Source organism: Prionailurus bengalensis, chromosome F2, assembly GCF_016509475.1.
Source record: "Prionailurus bengalensis isolate Pbe53 chromosome F2, Fcat_Pben_1.1_paternal_pri, whole genome shotgun sequence".
NCBI lineage: Eukaryota > Metazoa > Chordata > Mammalia > Carnivora > Felidae > Prionailurus > Prionailurus bengalensis.
In genome coordinates, this window is record NC_057353.1 from 81,745,806 (window position 1) to 81,759,766 (window position 13,961).

Consider the following 13,961-nt stretch of genomic DNA (forward strand, 5'->3'; position numbering starts at 1 on the left):
AGCAATCCCCCTGGGACCCCACCCGGGGTGGGAGAGGTCTCCAGGCAGCAAGAACCCAAAGCACACAGGCAGCCCCCGGGGCCCCCGGCCAGACTCGGGGAGGAGGGCACCCCTCGGGAGGAGCCTCCACCCTTCCGGGAAGGTGGCCCCTGTGCCTGTGCCATCAGGGGAAGGACGCGGGACGGCAGGACGGCAGCCGGCTTACTCGAGGGTGGAGGTTCCCCGGCCACGGAGAACTGCAGCAAGCATGTCTCCGAGTCAGACCGAGAGAGCTCTCCTCCGTGTGTGGGGAGGCAGGCGCGGCCCCGCATGGTCACGGCACGTGAGAGAGAGGCGGGGGCCGAGGGCCGACACGGAGGCATGTGTGGGTCTGAGCACGAGCCTCCAGAGGCCAGGGCCCGTCTCCCGCAGCCCCTCTTCCTGAAGGGCTTCGTGGGGAGCCCGCGGGGCGGGTCCTCTCCCCAGACACCCGCCAGGCGCCCCTGCAGGCACGCATTCCCCGGGTAACAGCGCCCAGGTACCTGGCAACCGGGGTCACCCTCTGCTTCGGGCCCCCCAGCGCTCCCCCCGTGGGGGCAGGGAGACTGGAGGCCCAGCTGGCACCCGCATCGCCACCCGATGACCTCGCCACGCTGGCATCTGGCCACGGCAAGCCCGGGCCCTGCCCACCTCCTCCTGCTCAGTCCACACGGTCCCCAGACACCTGCGGAGGAGCCCGTGTGGCCTGCCCTCCGGAATCACATGACCCTTGAACTTTGAGGGGGTCTGGAGACAACTATTGTTTCTGACTATTAGAACACACACGGTTGCGAGGAGAAGTTCGAACGCGGGCAGTTATAAGAAAACGATACAGATCATCTGTGATGACGGCATCTGGAGGCGAACACTGTTACCGTGGGGGCAGGGGTCACGCACAATTAGAACACTCCGGGCACGGCTCCGCGTCCTCCAGTCAGCACACCCGTCACCACGTCTGGACGTGTGCAGAGGCCGCCCAGCCACCTTCAACTGACGCTAACACCCCCATCACAGCCCGACCCAGGCTGCGCCTCGCCCCGCCGGCTCGCTCAGCGAATCCTCTGTCGGCCACCGCTGCACCCAGCACCCCTGCCCACAGGTCGGTGACTTCCCGGCCGTCCAGGAGGCGGCCACACCGGGCCAGGAGAGGGCAGGCTGCGGGGTCCGGGAACCGCCCGTGCCCTCCCCTCCGGAGCGAGCCGGCACGCGGTCACCTCCAAGTCCGTCTCCCTGGGCACAGTGAGGCCCGGGCCTCCCGTCCACAGTGAGCTCGCGAGTTGGCCTGCTTGCGTGAGGACTGTCGGGTTTCCCTTCGATTTATGTGAGTTCTTCACGTGTTAGTAGTCGGCCAGTCAACTTCCTGCCGTGACTCCTCTACGAAGAGGTCACCCTAAGCTCTGCATGACTCCCTCCAGGGTCACATGTACCCCAGGGCTCGGTGCACAGCGGGTCCCGGGTGACGGCAGCCGCTCCCGCACACGAGGGTCTCCGCCCGGCCCCACCGCCCAGGCCCCTACCCAGACCCTTTTCAGGGCGCCCCACAGAGGATGCAGTATAAGCAGCCGGGTCCCGACAACTGTCAACAAATCAGGACAATATAGATCCTCTTCTGGCAAAAATGCAATTAAGTAGAATCATTTTTTAAAGATAGCCAGAAAAAAAAACACATATATTTGGAAACGATGAACCACAGTTTGCAATAAATCCCGAGTCAAAGAAGAAATCATAACGGAAATGAGAAAATACACCCGAAGTCTAACTTAAGAATACTATATACTTTTAAATGTCTGACGCTCAACGAAAGCAGTGATTATTTGGACATTTATAATCTAAAGTGGTTTTATTACAAAAGAATAAAAACTGAACACGAATGAGGTAAACATCCTCCTCAGGAGTCAGAAAAATCAAACAGCTCCAGCTTCAAGAGAAAAGGAAGAAAACAATAAAAATGTGAGCAGAGATCAATCACGTACAGACGCATGTACTGGAAGGTGTCAAGAAAGAAAGCCAGGAGTCAGTTTGTCAGAGAGACTCACAAAACAGCCAAGCCTCAGTCAACACGATCGTGAAAGAAGAAAATAAGGAAGGTACAAATAAACTCTACCAGGAATAAAAAAAAGAATGCGATCCAGATACCTTGACTGTTAGTAACACAGCAGCCACCACAAGAGTGAGGCTCCCAGCCTTTGGGATTTGCCGCGGTCCGTGGGAGGTCACGCATGTCCAGGTGGTGGGGCAGGGGCAGGGTGGGGCAGGGTGGGGCAGGCGGCCCCCGGCCAGGCCCTCAGCGACGCCACAGGGCTGCCTCATCCGCAACCACCGGCTACTGTCTACATTTCACTTCCATAAATTCGAACGTTTACATGAAGCAGACGGAGGTCTCACTTTGATTTAACCAAAATGACCCAAGAGGAAATAGAGAGCCTGGGTAGTTTTTACAACTGGAGACATGAAGTGCTAATCTAAAAAGCATTCCCCAAAGGGAACACTACGCCCGATGCTCTTACAGCAAAATCCAGAAACGCTTAAGGAACACGGAGTCCTGTCCCTCCAGAGACTCACACAGGAGACAAACACCCTGTCGCTCAGCATCACAGAGGCTCTGAGCGGCTCAGGAAGGCAGAAAAAGGGCGAACGCACTGGGGAAGACGAGAAAAAAAGTCACTATCTACGAAGAACACCATCCAGACAATGATCACGGTCAATAGGAGTTTGGCAGAACGGCAGGATATAAAGTTGGGGGGCAAAAGTCAATTACGCTCTGCAGGAAAAACGGGGTTTCCTCAAGAAATAAACTTCGAGGAAAAAAGGGCCAAAACAATGGAGAAGCTCGAGCTTCCGAGAGACGTAGGAGGCCTGTCGGCACACGGGTCTTCCCAGGGTCCCACTTCCCAGCGCGAGGCCACCGAGCTGCGGGTGACAGCGAGGCACATGCGACCAGGCCCTCTGGGGACGCTCAGAGGCACGTGGACACGTCAACAGAGGGTGCGCGCTATGTCTGGGACTCACCACAGAATGACGCAGGGGCAGGCCAAGGGCACAAGGCGCTGGACGGGCCACGAGTAGACACCTGACGAGTGCAGCGGGCAACCCCGGGGCTCGCTACGCTATTGTGTCTACTCCTTGTTTTCCTGTTTTTGAGAGAGAGGGGGCATGAGTGCACACACGAGCAGGGGGGCGGGTGGCAGACGGAGGGAGAGGGGGAGGGGGAGGGAGACGGAGGGGGGGGGGGAGGGGGAGGGAGACGCAGAGGGGGAGGGGGAGGGGGAGGGGGAGGGGAGGGGGAGGGGGAGGGGGAGGGTGAGGGGGAGGGGGAGGGGGAGACGGAGAGGGAGAGGGAATCCCAAGCAGGTGCTGTGTTGTCAGCATGGAGCCCGACACGGGGCTTGATCCCATGACCCTGAGATCATGACCCGATCCGGAATCAAGAGTCAGACGCTTAACAAAGTGAGTCACCCGGGCGCTGCAATGTCCACTTTTCTATGTTTGAAACCATCCACACCTTGAAAGTTTAAAAACTAAATAAAACGTCATGACTGCTTTTTTAAAAAACCAGCTACTGTGTATGTGAACCAGCAACAAAGATTTCGAATGCGTAATATTCAGAACGGTGCCGCTTACGACAGCATCGACAAACACGTTTTCTTCGTGAGAGCAAAGCTAACGAAAGGTATGTAAGATTTCTACGGTGAAAGTTGTAAGACTTTACTGAACGATACGGAAGAAGATCTGAGGAAGAGAAAGGCGTGCTCACGGACCGGAAGCCCACAGCGATGACGGGGCCAGGACTCACCTGTACCAGGTGAGTGCGGCAGGTGCACGGCAGCTCCCGCCAATGCTCCAGGCCCGAGGGGCGGGAGTCTGAAGTTCATGTTCAAGAACGAAGGGCCAGAAACACCCAAGCCATGTCTGAGAAAAACAAGTAGGGCAACTTACGTAAAAAATACCAAAACCCGTAACCCTGAAAACTAAGGCGGGATTTGGGGCAGGAAGAGAAAAACTGACCGAGAGAGCCCACGCGGAAGCTGTCCCAGAACTCTGGCTCTGCGGGTCTGCAGGATGGGACGGCATCTTCGGAGACTGGCCCCAGGACTAGAGAAACAGCATCACGGCCCCACCCCCGCACACATCTCTCGCCGTAAACAGAAGTCCAGGTGGTGAAACACTGACCCCGGAAAACCAAACCTCGTCGTAGGAAAGGAAACCCGGTACCAGCTCGTGCCAGGATTTGTCACACTGAACCAAAGTGCAAAGGTGACAGAAACCACAGGCACACTCAGGCGCTCCAGCAGCCCGCACCCGCCCAGCAGGCACCACAGAGGGAAGCAGGCCCCCGCCGGGCAAAGATGCGGAGGGCCAGCTGATGACGGGTCCGTCCAGGATGCAGAAGGGACCCTTACAGATCAGCAGGAACACGGCAAACTTGAGAGGAGAATTAAGGCGAAGAGTTCTCAGCTGGAGAAGAAATGGACCCGTCCCATCGGTCACCAGAGAAATGGAAAGCGAAGCCAGAAGACACTGTTCCCCACCCACAGACCGCACACGGCCACCGGCCGCCACCAGCTGCCACGCGGCATGACGGGGACGGGCGCCAAGGGCACCGGGGTGGCGCCAGCACAGCTGACCAGGACGGGGCACCAGGGGCACCGGAGCGGGACCGGCACGCGCCTCGGGTGCGCGGCAGCCCAGACACAGCCAACGGGTCCCCTGCACCTGCCGGGCGACGGCGTCCCAAACAGACACCCACGCTGGCCCTCGCACGTGGACCCGTGCAGGTGCCACGCAGCCACAGAGCAGGAACACGCAAGGGGACAGCGACATTCGACATTAGGGATTCAGGAGCAAAGCCAGCAAACGGCAGAATAATAAATCGCACGGAACAAAGTTCCGAGACGTGCGAAGGCAGCAGGGGGCCCTGTGGGGACAGACGGGGACACACACACACACACACACAAGCAAAAGTAGGAAGAAGACAAAGAAGCCAGAACCACGCTGTTCAGAGTGAGGCAGTGCTGGGACAGGGCAAGGGGACTTGGGAGTCCTAGAAGGGGGTCCCCGCTCTGCCCTGCACCAGCTGCATGGAGCCCCGAGCCCACCTGGCCTCAGTTTCCTCCCCTGTGTGTTGCAAAAATTACACCCCTGCACCACACTGTCATTAGGAAGAGCAGTCTAGGCCATCCACCCACTCAGATGTCGGCCAGGTACCCCAGGCACCCCCAGACCAGCTCGGGGCACCTGCTGAGTGCCAGCCTGAGGCCAGAATGGCCTCAGACACCAGGTCCATCCCCACGGCAGGCCGCCTCTCCCAGCGAAGCCTCTCCTGGTGCTGACCCAGTCCGACACCAACCGCCCCGCCCCAGCCCCTGGCCACAGGCAGCACTGCTCCCACAGCCCACCTACCCCTGCCACCACCGCGACACAGCAGAGACCCGTCCACTGCCACCCTTGCCACCCTTCCAACGCCACGAGCCACTGTCATTACCTAGGGGCTGATAGCCTTGTCTGGAGGGTCCCCCGAAAGGGCCGTGGCTCCCCAGGCCGCCACTGCCAGCGATGGATCCATAGGACATCTTTTTACAGAGAGCAGGGCCACTGCCTTCCCACAGAGCTGGAGGAGACAAAAAGCAGGAAGGGAGAGAAGAGGAGTTAGTGCTCCAGACCCAGGGTCACTCGGGCCCCTGCCCGCCCAGCCCACCGGCCTGGCTTCACGTCGTCCCCACCCCTGCATCTCAGCCCAACTGAGCCCCTTCGGGTGCCCACCTGTTCCACTGTCCTCACGTGAGGACAGACACCGGGAATCACCTCTCCCCAGAGCAAGCCCACCCCTGCCTGCCAAGCTGAGAACCCACGGGGCTTGTGAACCCGCCAAGCCTCTGGCTCCAGCTCAGTTCTTCTGAGCCTCACGAGTCGGCGGGAGGGCCGGGGACAGGCTGCCTGGGCCGGACCCACCTCAACACGTGGCACCAATGCAGCTCGGACGGGACACTGACCCTCTGTGGGCTCAGCAACCCCATCTGTAAGATCAGGGGGACGCGAGGCCCTGCCTCCCAGGCGCACAGAGAGCAGGAAGTGACACCCACGGTCCCGGCACTCTCGGAACACGACCGCCTGTATCGCCGCCTGAACACGACACCGGCCGTCCCGGCCGCGGGCACTCGGCCTCCTGCCCGCCCCACCTGCTTCTCCGGTGAACCACAGCTCCAGGGCGGCGGAAGGGACATCTCCAGACATGAACTGCCCCCCAGGACCCTCCAGGGTCATCAGCTTCCCAGGTGGCCGCACACGTGCCGTGTGCACAGAGACCCATCTGGCGAGCAGCTGATCGGCCACGTCCCGACGGCGCTGGCCCGGCCCGCGGAGCGCTCCCAGCAGGCCGGGCTGGGCTCCCAGCACATCGCAGCCACTACTCCACTGCCCTGGACAAAGGCCCATGCGAGAGCGCGAGAGGGCAGGACTGTGACCTGCGAGCTCCCGGGGCCAGCGGGGGCCCACGGAGCGGGCTGCCCGAGCCGTCTGCCAGCCAGGGCCCCTCCACGGCCAGGAACTCCAGAGCACCCCAAAGAGCCTGGTTTACGGGCGGGACGTCCACTGGTGCTTACTGGGTTACAGATTAAAACGTGGTCGTAAAGCTGTATTCAGTAACTCATCTTAGAGCAACAGGAAATGCGTCAGCTGTTAAATAAGCGACACAACTTTAGGACACACAACTGCATGTGCCCGGACAGAACAGCTCAGCAAGAAGACGGGCCGCCCGGCTCCCGGTAAATCTGCAGGCGGGCTCGACGGACGCGCTGGTTCTCACAGCTGCTTCCGGCTGCGACGGGATGGTGGTGGTTGGAGCGGATGACGAAATCTGGCCCCAACAGGACAGCTGTCAGGGGGGGCCCCGGGGGCCCCGCACGTGCTCCAAGGAGCGCAGGCCTCACATCCCGGATGCCTGCCGAGGTCACCGCTGGACTTGGCTTCCCGGACGCCCCACGAGGGGAGACGGGCCGCGCAGGGAGAGCGGGAGGAGCCAGCAGCAAGAGAGGACGCGGGGGTGACCACTGGCCTGGAGGGGAGGTCTCGGTGCGGCAAGCCGGGCACCCGCACGCTTGCCAGCCCCTGACGGGAGCACGTCGGACGTGGAAGACGGAGCCCAGGACACACGGGGACACAACCCGGAGCGAGTGGCACCAGGAAGAGCGGTGTAACGTGGCGAGGAAACGGCTGGGGCGGGCGCCCAGAGTAGTGGGCACACTCACGCTTCCCTGCGTGCCTCCACGGGCTTGCACGCCGTCCTCACGAGCAGCTGCGAGGACACCCCACCACTGCTCAAGCCACAGACGGGGACACTGAGGCACAGAGGGGTAAGCGCCCAAGGCCACACGGCCGGCAGAAAAGGGTTTCGGATCTCACGGGGCGACCCCAGTGCCCACAACCTCCCCAGGTGGCCTCCTTGGGGGCAAATCCAGGTCACCCAGCCCCTCGCCACCAGCCCTGGAGACAGGAGGCACTGCCCCAAAGCCCCACAGGACACTGTCCGGGGCGCCCGGGGCACACAAGGTGCTGGGGACACCACGGCGCCCAAGTGCGGTGCTTGGTGCAAAGGTGGGAGACGTCTGCCCCAGGAAGCAGAACAGAGACAGAATGGGACTGGAGGCCAGGATGGGCCTCCTGCCTCCGAGGGACGGGAGTCGTGGGGACAGAGGAAACCAAGGGAAGGGGATGAGCAACTCAGAAACTCAAGGCAACGGCCCTCATGAGCCATGAGGACAGAACCTAAAACCACGGCGGCCCCGTGGGGGCACAGAAGACACTTTCTGACACGGTGCAGGCCCTTCCCTGCCCTTCTTGGGAGAGGACAAGAGTCCACACTCCACCTAAGACGGAGAACCCAGGAAAACAGGCACGACCGCCTGCGGCACAAGGCAAGAGGCCCGGGGCCCAAGCTGTGCCAGGGCCAGGGGGCGACTGGCTGACAGAGCGGCAGAAGGTTCCAGACACACATCCTCGGGAGGGTGCAATCATGGCCGCGGCGTCTGGACCTAACCGAGCCCCAGGGAAACACGGTGAAGGGGAAACAAGGGCGATACCAGGTAATGACGAGGCTCAGCCCTCAGCAGCTGCAGCCACGGCCTCATCCACCTGCCAATAGGATGCAGCAAGGAGCCGTGCTGGAGGGGGACAAGGGTGTGTGCTCGAGCGTGTGTGCACAGGTGTATGTGCTCGAGCGTGTGCATGTGTGTGTGCGTGTATGCTCAACCAAGCGTGCGTGCGCTCAAGCACATGCGCGTGTGTGTGTGCATGCGTGTGCTTGGGCGTGTCTGCACGTGTGTGTGCGTGTGCTCGAGTGTGTGTGCACAGGTGTGTGCGTGCATGCATGTGCTGTATGCATGCATGTGCTCGAGCGTGTTGCACGGGTGTGTGTGCTCGTGTGTGCACAGGTGTGTGAGTGCATGTGTGTGCTCAGTGTGCATGTGTGTGAGTCAAGCACACGTGTGAAAGGACACTTCAGTCGTCATCTTGCAAGACAGTAGATAGTGTCTAACTGTTGGAAACGACAGAGAAGTAGTGAACGAGCATGCTATTCAGAGAAAAGTTACCCAAAGATCTAGGAGATCAAAAGGAGCAGACCCTGGGAAGAGGAAACTGGAATCCGTGTTTTTCTCAAATAACCACGTAGGGCTCATTTTTTCTCTACACTCTGTATGTGTATAATCCTGAAACATTAAAGCTTCATTTTTAAGATTCCACTGAGATCATCACGCAGAAAGAGGAGTCTGGAAACAGAGCGGCGGGCTGCGGGGGTGTCTGCCTTGAGCAGACGACCCAGGCAGAGACCCACACTTTCTTCAGATGCCTGGAGGGTGGCCCCAGAGTCACCATGTTGTCCTGGGGGGCTACGAGGACCCCAGGCAGGCACAGCGCACTGGGCACCGTGTCCGGTGTGAACACGGTGGGCCCCGGCACAGCCTTGGGGTTGTGAGCATCTGTCGGGAGTCGGCGGGAATGTCCCCTGGGACAGGAAGCTGTGGGGACCAGGGGCCATGGCTAGAGCCCCGGACTGGGCGGGCTTGGCAGCTCCCCAGAGGAAGCAGCTCAAGCAGGGTCCAAACGGGCGCAGGAAGGACTGGCCGGCTGGGTCGGAAGGGAGGGGCGGCCCGCACACAGGGGAGCCCGGGGCCTGCCAGAGGAGGTGACAGAGGCTGGTGGGGGGGGGGGGGCAACACTAGGGACCCCCAGCCCGAGCCCACAATGTGCCCAGCGCAGGGAGGGCAGCAGAAAGGGACAGAGGGGCGGAGCCCACAGCACCACTGAGGGGCGAACGGAGGCCACGGGGGCCGCCCTCGGCTGCATCCGGGCAAGCAAAGGGCAATGAACAGCCCACCTGCAGAGGCAGGGAAGGGAAAAGACCCCCAGCCTGCCGCCTCATCTGGCTCGCAACCTCCTCTCGCCGGGCACCACCCGCAACATGTGCCACCAGCGTCTGCTCGGCAGACGGGGGTGAGGCTGCCCCACTGCCAGAGCCACAAAGAGGCGCCCCAGCCTGAGGACCAGAAACACCAAACACCAGTACCTGTCCTGGGCCCGCTGCTCCAGCCCCTGGGGGACCCAGAACCCAGCAGGGCCACCCCCCCCCATCACTGGGAGACAGCGAGGGGCCGTGGGCACACACTCAGGTCCCCCAGGCGCCCTGTGCCCGGGCTGCGCCATCAGCTTCCTCCACACCGCTCCCACTCAGCCGCCGGCAGCCAGTTCGCGCCCCGACCCTCAACGGGCGAGGGCAGGCGGCGGTGGAGTCAGACGGGGAGGGGGAGCAGCTGGACAAAGGCCGGGGCGGCCACCGGGGGCCCAGGCAGGCGGAAGGGGCAGCAAGGCCCCCGGGAGGGCCGGGGGTGGGGGATGCTGATGGGCCGCAGTACCCGGGAAGGGCCCTGGACCGCCTCGGAGCTGCCGGAGGCCACGGGAACACTGCCTGCTCCCGAGCGGGCCTCCCATCGAGCGGCTTCCTCGAGCCGCCGGCTCCTCGGGCCCTGCACCCCCAGGGCTGGCGCCAGGCTCGTTGCCAGCAGCCTGAGGGAGCCATCTGTCCTTGGAGTGCCCAGATCCTGCTTTTGGGGCAGCAGAGGAAGCGGGGGGTGCCAGGGAACGCCCCAGCAACACAGCCCTACCCCCAGGACAAAGCCCCTAGGCCCCAGAGGAGAGAACAGATGGACAGCAGGACGCCCCGGACCCTGGTCGGGAGAGAGCAGTGGACACAGCTCCAGGCTGGAGTCCAACGGCCTGGACTCCAGGGCCGGTGCCAGGGCCAGGACAGGGCCGGCTCTGCCCCAGACGGGCTCCCGAGCAGGACATGACCTCTGCCTGCAGCTTCCTTCCATCGGCCTGGGGCTGTCAGAGGCAGGGGAGCCCCGAGACCCCGGCTGACCTTGCTGGCAGCAGAGAAAGGAGAGTACTTTCTAGACTGGGGTAGCCCTCAAGCTGAAGGGGACCCCAAGGATGGAGAGCAGGCGTCTGTTTTCTCAAGTGTAAAATGGGCAGCTGTCCAGCCCTCGGTGAACTAAGCAAGGGGTGAGTTCATCTTTGGGCCTGCATCCCCTGGACCGCTGACCTGCGCTGTGAGGGGGACACAGCGAACTCAGCCTCACACAGTCCCCCCTGCCCGTGGGGCCTCACGCTCCAGCTGGGCACAGACAAGGAAGGAGGCGGGAGACCGATGCACCATCATGGGGACCCTGCCTCGGTCCCACCCAGACTTCGCCCTGCCGACAGCCCTGGGGACCTGGCCCTCGGGCCTGGGCTCTGGCCTGGGGCGCTGTCCTTCACCTGAGTCCTCGCCCGTCTCTACCCTGCTGCCCCTTTCTTGCCCTTCTTCCCCACCCCTGCACAACCACAGCCCTGGTTAATCTGCCTTTCCAGGCAACACTGCACCCGCCCGCCCCTCTGGGACCCCAGTGGGTGTCGGGCCGCAGCGGCACCGGGACCCCCCCGTCCCTCCCTGGACACATGGCGAGCCCTTCTCTGGGCACAGAGCCGGGCTGAGGGACAGGACCCAAGCCATGACTCGAAACGTGTCCAACACAGAGAGCGGCAAACGGGCGCCGGCTCCCTTCGGTGCCTGCCGTGTGAGGGGTCAGCAGGGAGGCGGGGAGGCTTCCTGGAGGAGGCAGGGCCGGGTAGAAGAAGAGCGTGGTACCAGGCGGTGCAGAAGGAAAGCTGGCCGGGGCCTCCCCCCACCGCCCGGACCGTCCTGCTGCGAACCACCTTCCGCTCACCTGGCCGCACGCCTGGCACGACCGAGGAGGCCCGCTGGGAGGGGACCCGAAGCCAGCGCTGCCCCGCGCATGGCTCCGCCCGGGGCCCAGCTACCAACCCCGGCCACGCCACTCCGGGGAGGCAGGAGCCCCAGAGCTGCGTTGCTCAGAGACGGCAGCGCTGCCCTCGGGGAGGGCAAGGCTGGAGGCTGTGACGGCGATGCCCAGTCCCGCCCACGCTGCTCCAGGCAGAGGCCGGGCAGGAGCAGCGTCAGGCTGGGCCGCTACCCTCTACGCCCGCGCTTCCCTCGACGGACTGCTGCCCGTGGGCCCCCCAAAATGCCTGTCTCACCAACGTGCCCTCACGGGTGCTGCGGAAGCCAAGCCGGCCTGAAGACCCTGGGCGAAGGCCACGACGTCACAAGACCCAGCTACCCAGCATGCTCGGCCGATCCGGGCACACCCAGCACCAAGACAGGAGCGTCACGAGGCAACGTCTGGGACGCGTCTGGAGTCACAGGCAGCCTTGTGTGAGGACAGACATCTACCGTGCGTCCGCGGCAGGGGTGGGGTCACCTGTGCCGGGTACTCCCTGACCCAACCCAAACCCCAATTTTTAAGATGACAACACTGAACGCACAAAGAGAAAGCGACTCACTCCAAACCACAGAGACAGGCAGGACCTGGGAGCCGGCCGCCGGCCCTCAGCGCCCTCCCCCGGCAGCAGCAGGAGGACACCTCCCCTCAGCCTGTTTCACCTCTGCCCAGCACCCTTACCCTCCCCAGGGAGCACCACTCGACCGGAGCTTGGAGTCTCCCGTTCGGATTCAGGTTTCAACACGCACAGGCCTGTGCGGGTCGATGTCACCACAGGCATGGTCGTGTGTGTGTGTGTGTGTGTGTGTGTGTGAGAGAGAGAGAGAGAGAGAGAGATGCGTGTGTGTGTGTGTGTGTGTGAGAGAGAGAGAGAGAGAGAGAGAGAGAGAGAGAGACGCTCGTTACTTCCTCGCTTCCTCGCTTTGTCTCCCCACAGCAGGGAGCACACCCAGCACGCTGATCTTGATGCTAAAACACCATTCTTCCCCAAGAAGAACTCAGACTCCCTGGAGACATGGCTGATCCCAGGGCTGGGGCAGAGCAGGGAACAGATACACTGAGAACAGGGTGTTCCCGCTCACTCGACAGAGCGGGAAGTGCTCCAAGGTAGGTGGGGACGTCACCAAAGGACGCGGGGGCCAGTGGGAAGGCTTCCACCGCCACATCCGGGACAGTCTGAGCCCCAAAATAAGTAACAGTAACGAAGGATTACAATCATTGAACAAAATAAAAACCCACGGGTCCACACGGTCACAAATAAATAAATGAGGGAAAAAAGGAAAAGCTCCTCCTTCGAGCAGAAAGCCGATAACGCAGGGTGGGGGGGGGGGGGGCGGCCGTCACGACCCTGATTCCGACAAGCGTGTCCAGGGTGCTACAGCTGCCGGGACAGGTCTGCTAAATGAGAGGCCAGTCACACAGGCTCCAAGATCTTCCCCAAGATACCTGCTACTTAAAAATGGAAAAACTGTAACTTTTCAGAGGCAGCTGGCAGACATCCCCTTAACCAAATGATCTAAGTGAACACGGTCACCGCGCACGGAGGAGCATGCGACAGCACTTCCGCGATCCCCGCCCCTCCCCCCCCCCCACCGAGGGCCGCGAGAAACAGCAGAAACGACCAAACTGAGAAGCCGTCTACTCAATAACTGACCTGCCACCTTCACAAACGCAATCTTGGGACACAAAGACCAAGGGATCGTCCCAGAGCAAAGGAGGCTGAAGACACGTCATCGCTTAAACTAACAGGCGGTCCTGGATTTCTTTTGTAAGAAGGTGTTATGAGGACAATTCACAAGCTCTGCCCCGATGAACACGAACAAGATCCTGGGACGAGAGTTGCACCTGTGTTACTTTCCCGACTGACTGCCGCGTCGCGGCTGCGTAAGATGGTGTGTTTGAGGACCAGGGAGCATCCTGTCTGCCGCTCACCATCAAGCGGTCCAGAAGGGAACACGTTCGCGTGCGTGCACACACGTACACACGGAAGGACAAAGCCAAGGTGGGGAGGGGCACCGGGGTGCACACTGGATGTCTATCCATCTGGTAACTCTTCTGTAACCTAGAATTATCGTGCCCCAAAACTTTTAAGTTAAAAATGAAATTAGGGGCGCCTGGGTGGCTCAGTCGGTTAAGCGTCCGACTTCGGCTCAGGTCATGATCTCGCGGTTCATGAGTTGGAGCCCCGCATCGGGCTCTGTGCCGACAGCTCGGAGCCTGGAGCCTGCTTCAGATTCTGTGTCTCCCTCTGTCTCTCTCTGCCCCTCCCTGCTCATGCTCTGTCTCTGTCTCTGTCTCTCTCTCTCAAAAACAAATAAATATTAAAAACCGAAAGAAAGAAGGAAAGTAGAGCACATGTACGTGAGTAAAGAAACGTGCCGTGTCCACGGACGGACGCTTGAGGCTGGGGAACTAAGGCACTGGCATCAGCGTGATCACATATTTTAAATGTGTCCGAAAACCAAGAAGCCCCTCCTATTTTAAGCACAATGCATTAAACAACTCTTAGGAGAAAAAAGAAAAAATACAAACAAAACTTTGGAAATTTCCAAAAAAGAACCAAACAGTGAAAACATCGCACAAACACATCGATAAGATACATTTAAAAGA

General features: G+C 61.2%; 1 protein-coding gene across 11 annotated transcripts in view; it reads right to left on the bottom strand.

The window, feature by feature from the left end:
* Positions 1-13,961, bottom strand: part of TSNARE1 (t-SNARE domain containing 1) — a 153,391-nt gene that overhangs the window by 110,786 nt on the left and 28,644 nt on the right. For 10 of the 11 annotated variants that reach the window (XM_043601905.1, XM_043601903.1, XM_043601900.1 and 7 more), the window contains exon 2: positions 5,501-5,626. In XM_043601905.1, the coding sequence (XP_043457840.1) occupies positions 5,501-5,588 (88 nt within the window). In that variant the 5' untranslated portion in view covers positions 5,589-5,626. Of the gene's footprint in view, positions 1-3,811; positions 3,945-5,500; positions 5,627-13,961 lie in introns of those variants that run through there. The other variant, XM_043601899.1, reaches the window with a different exon arrangement.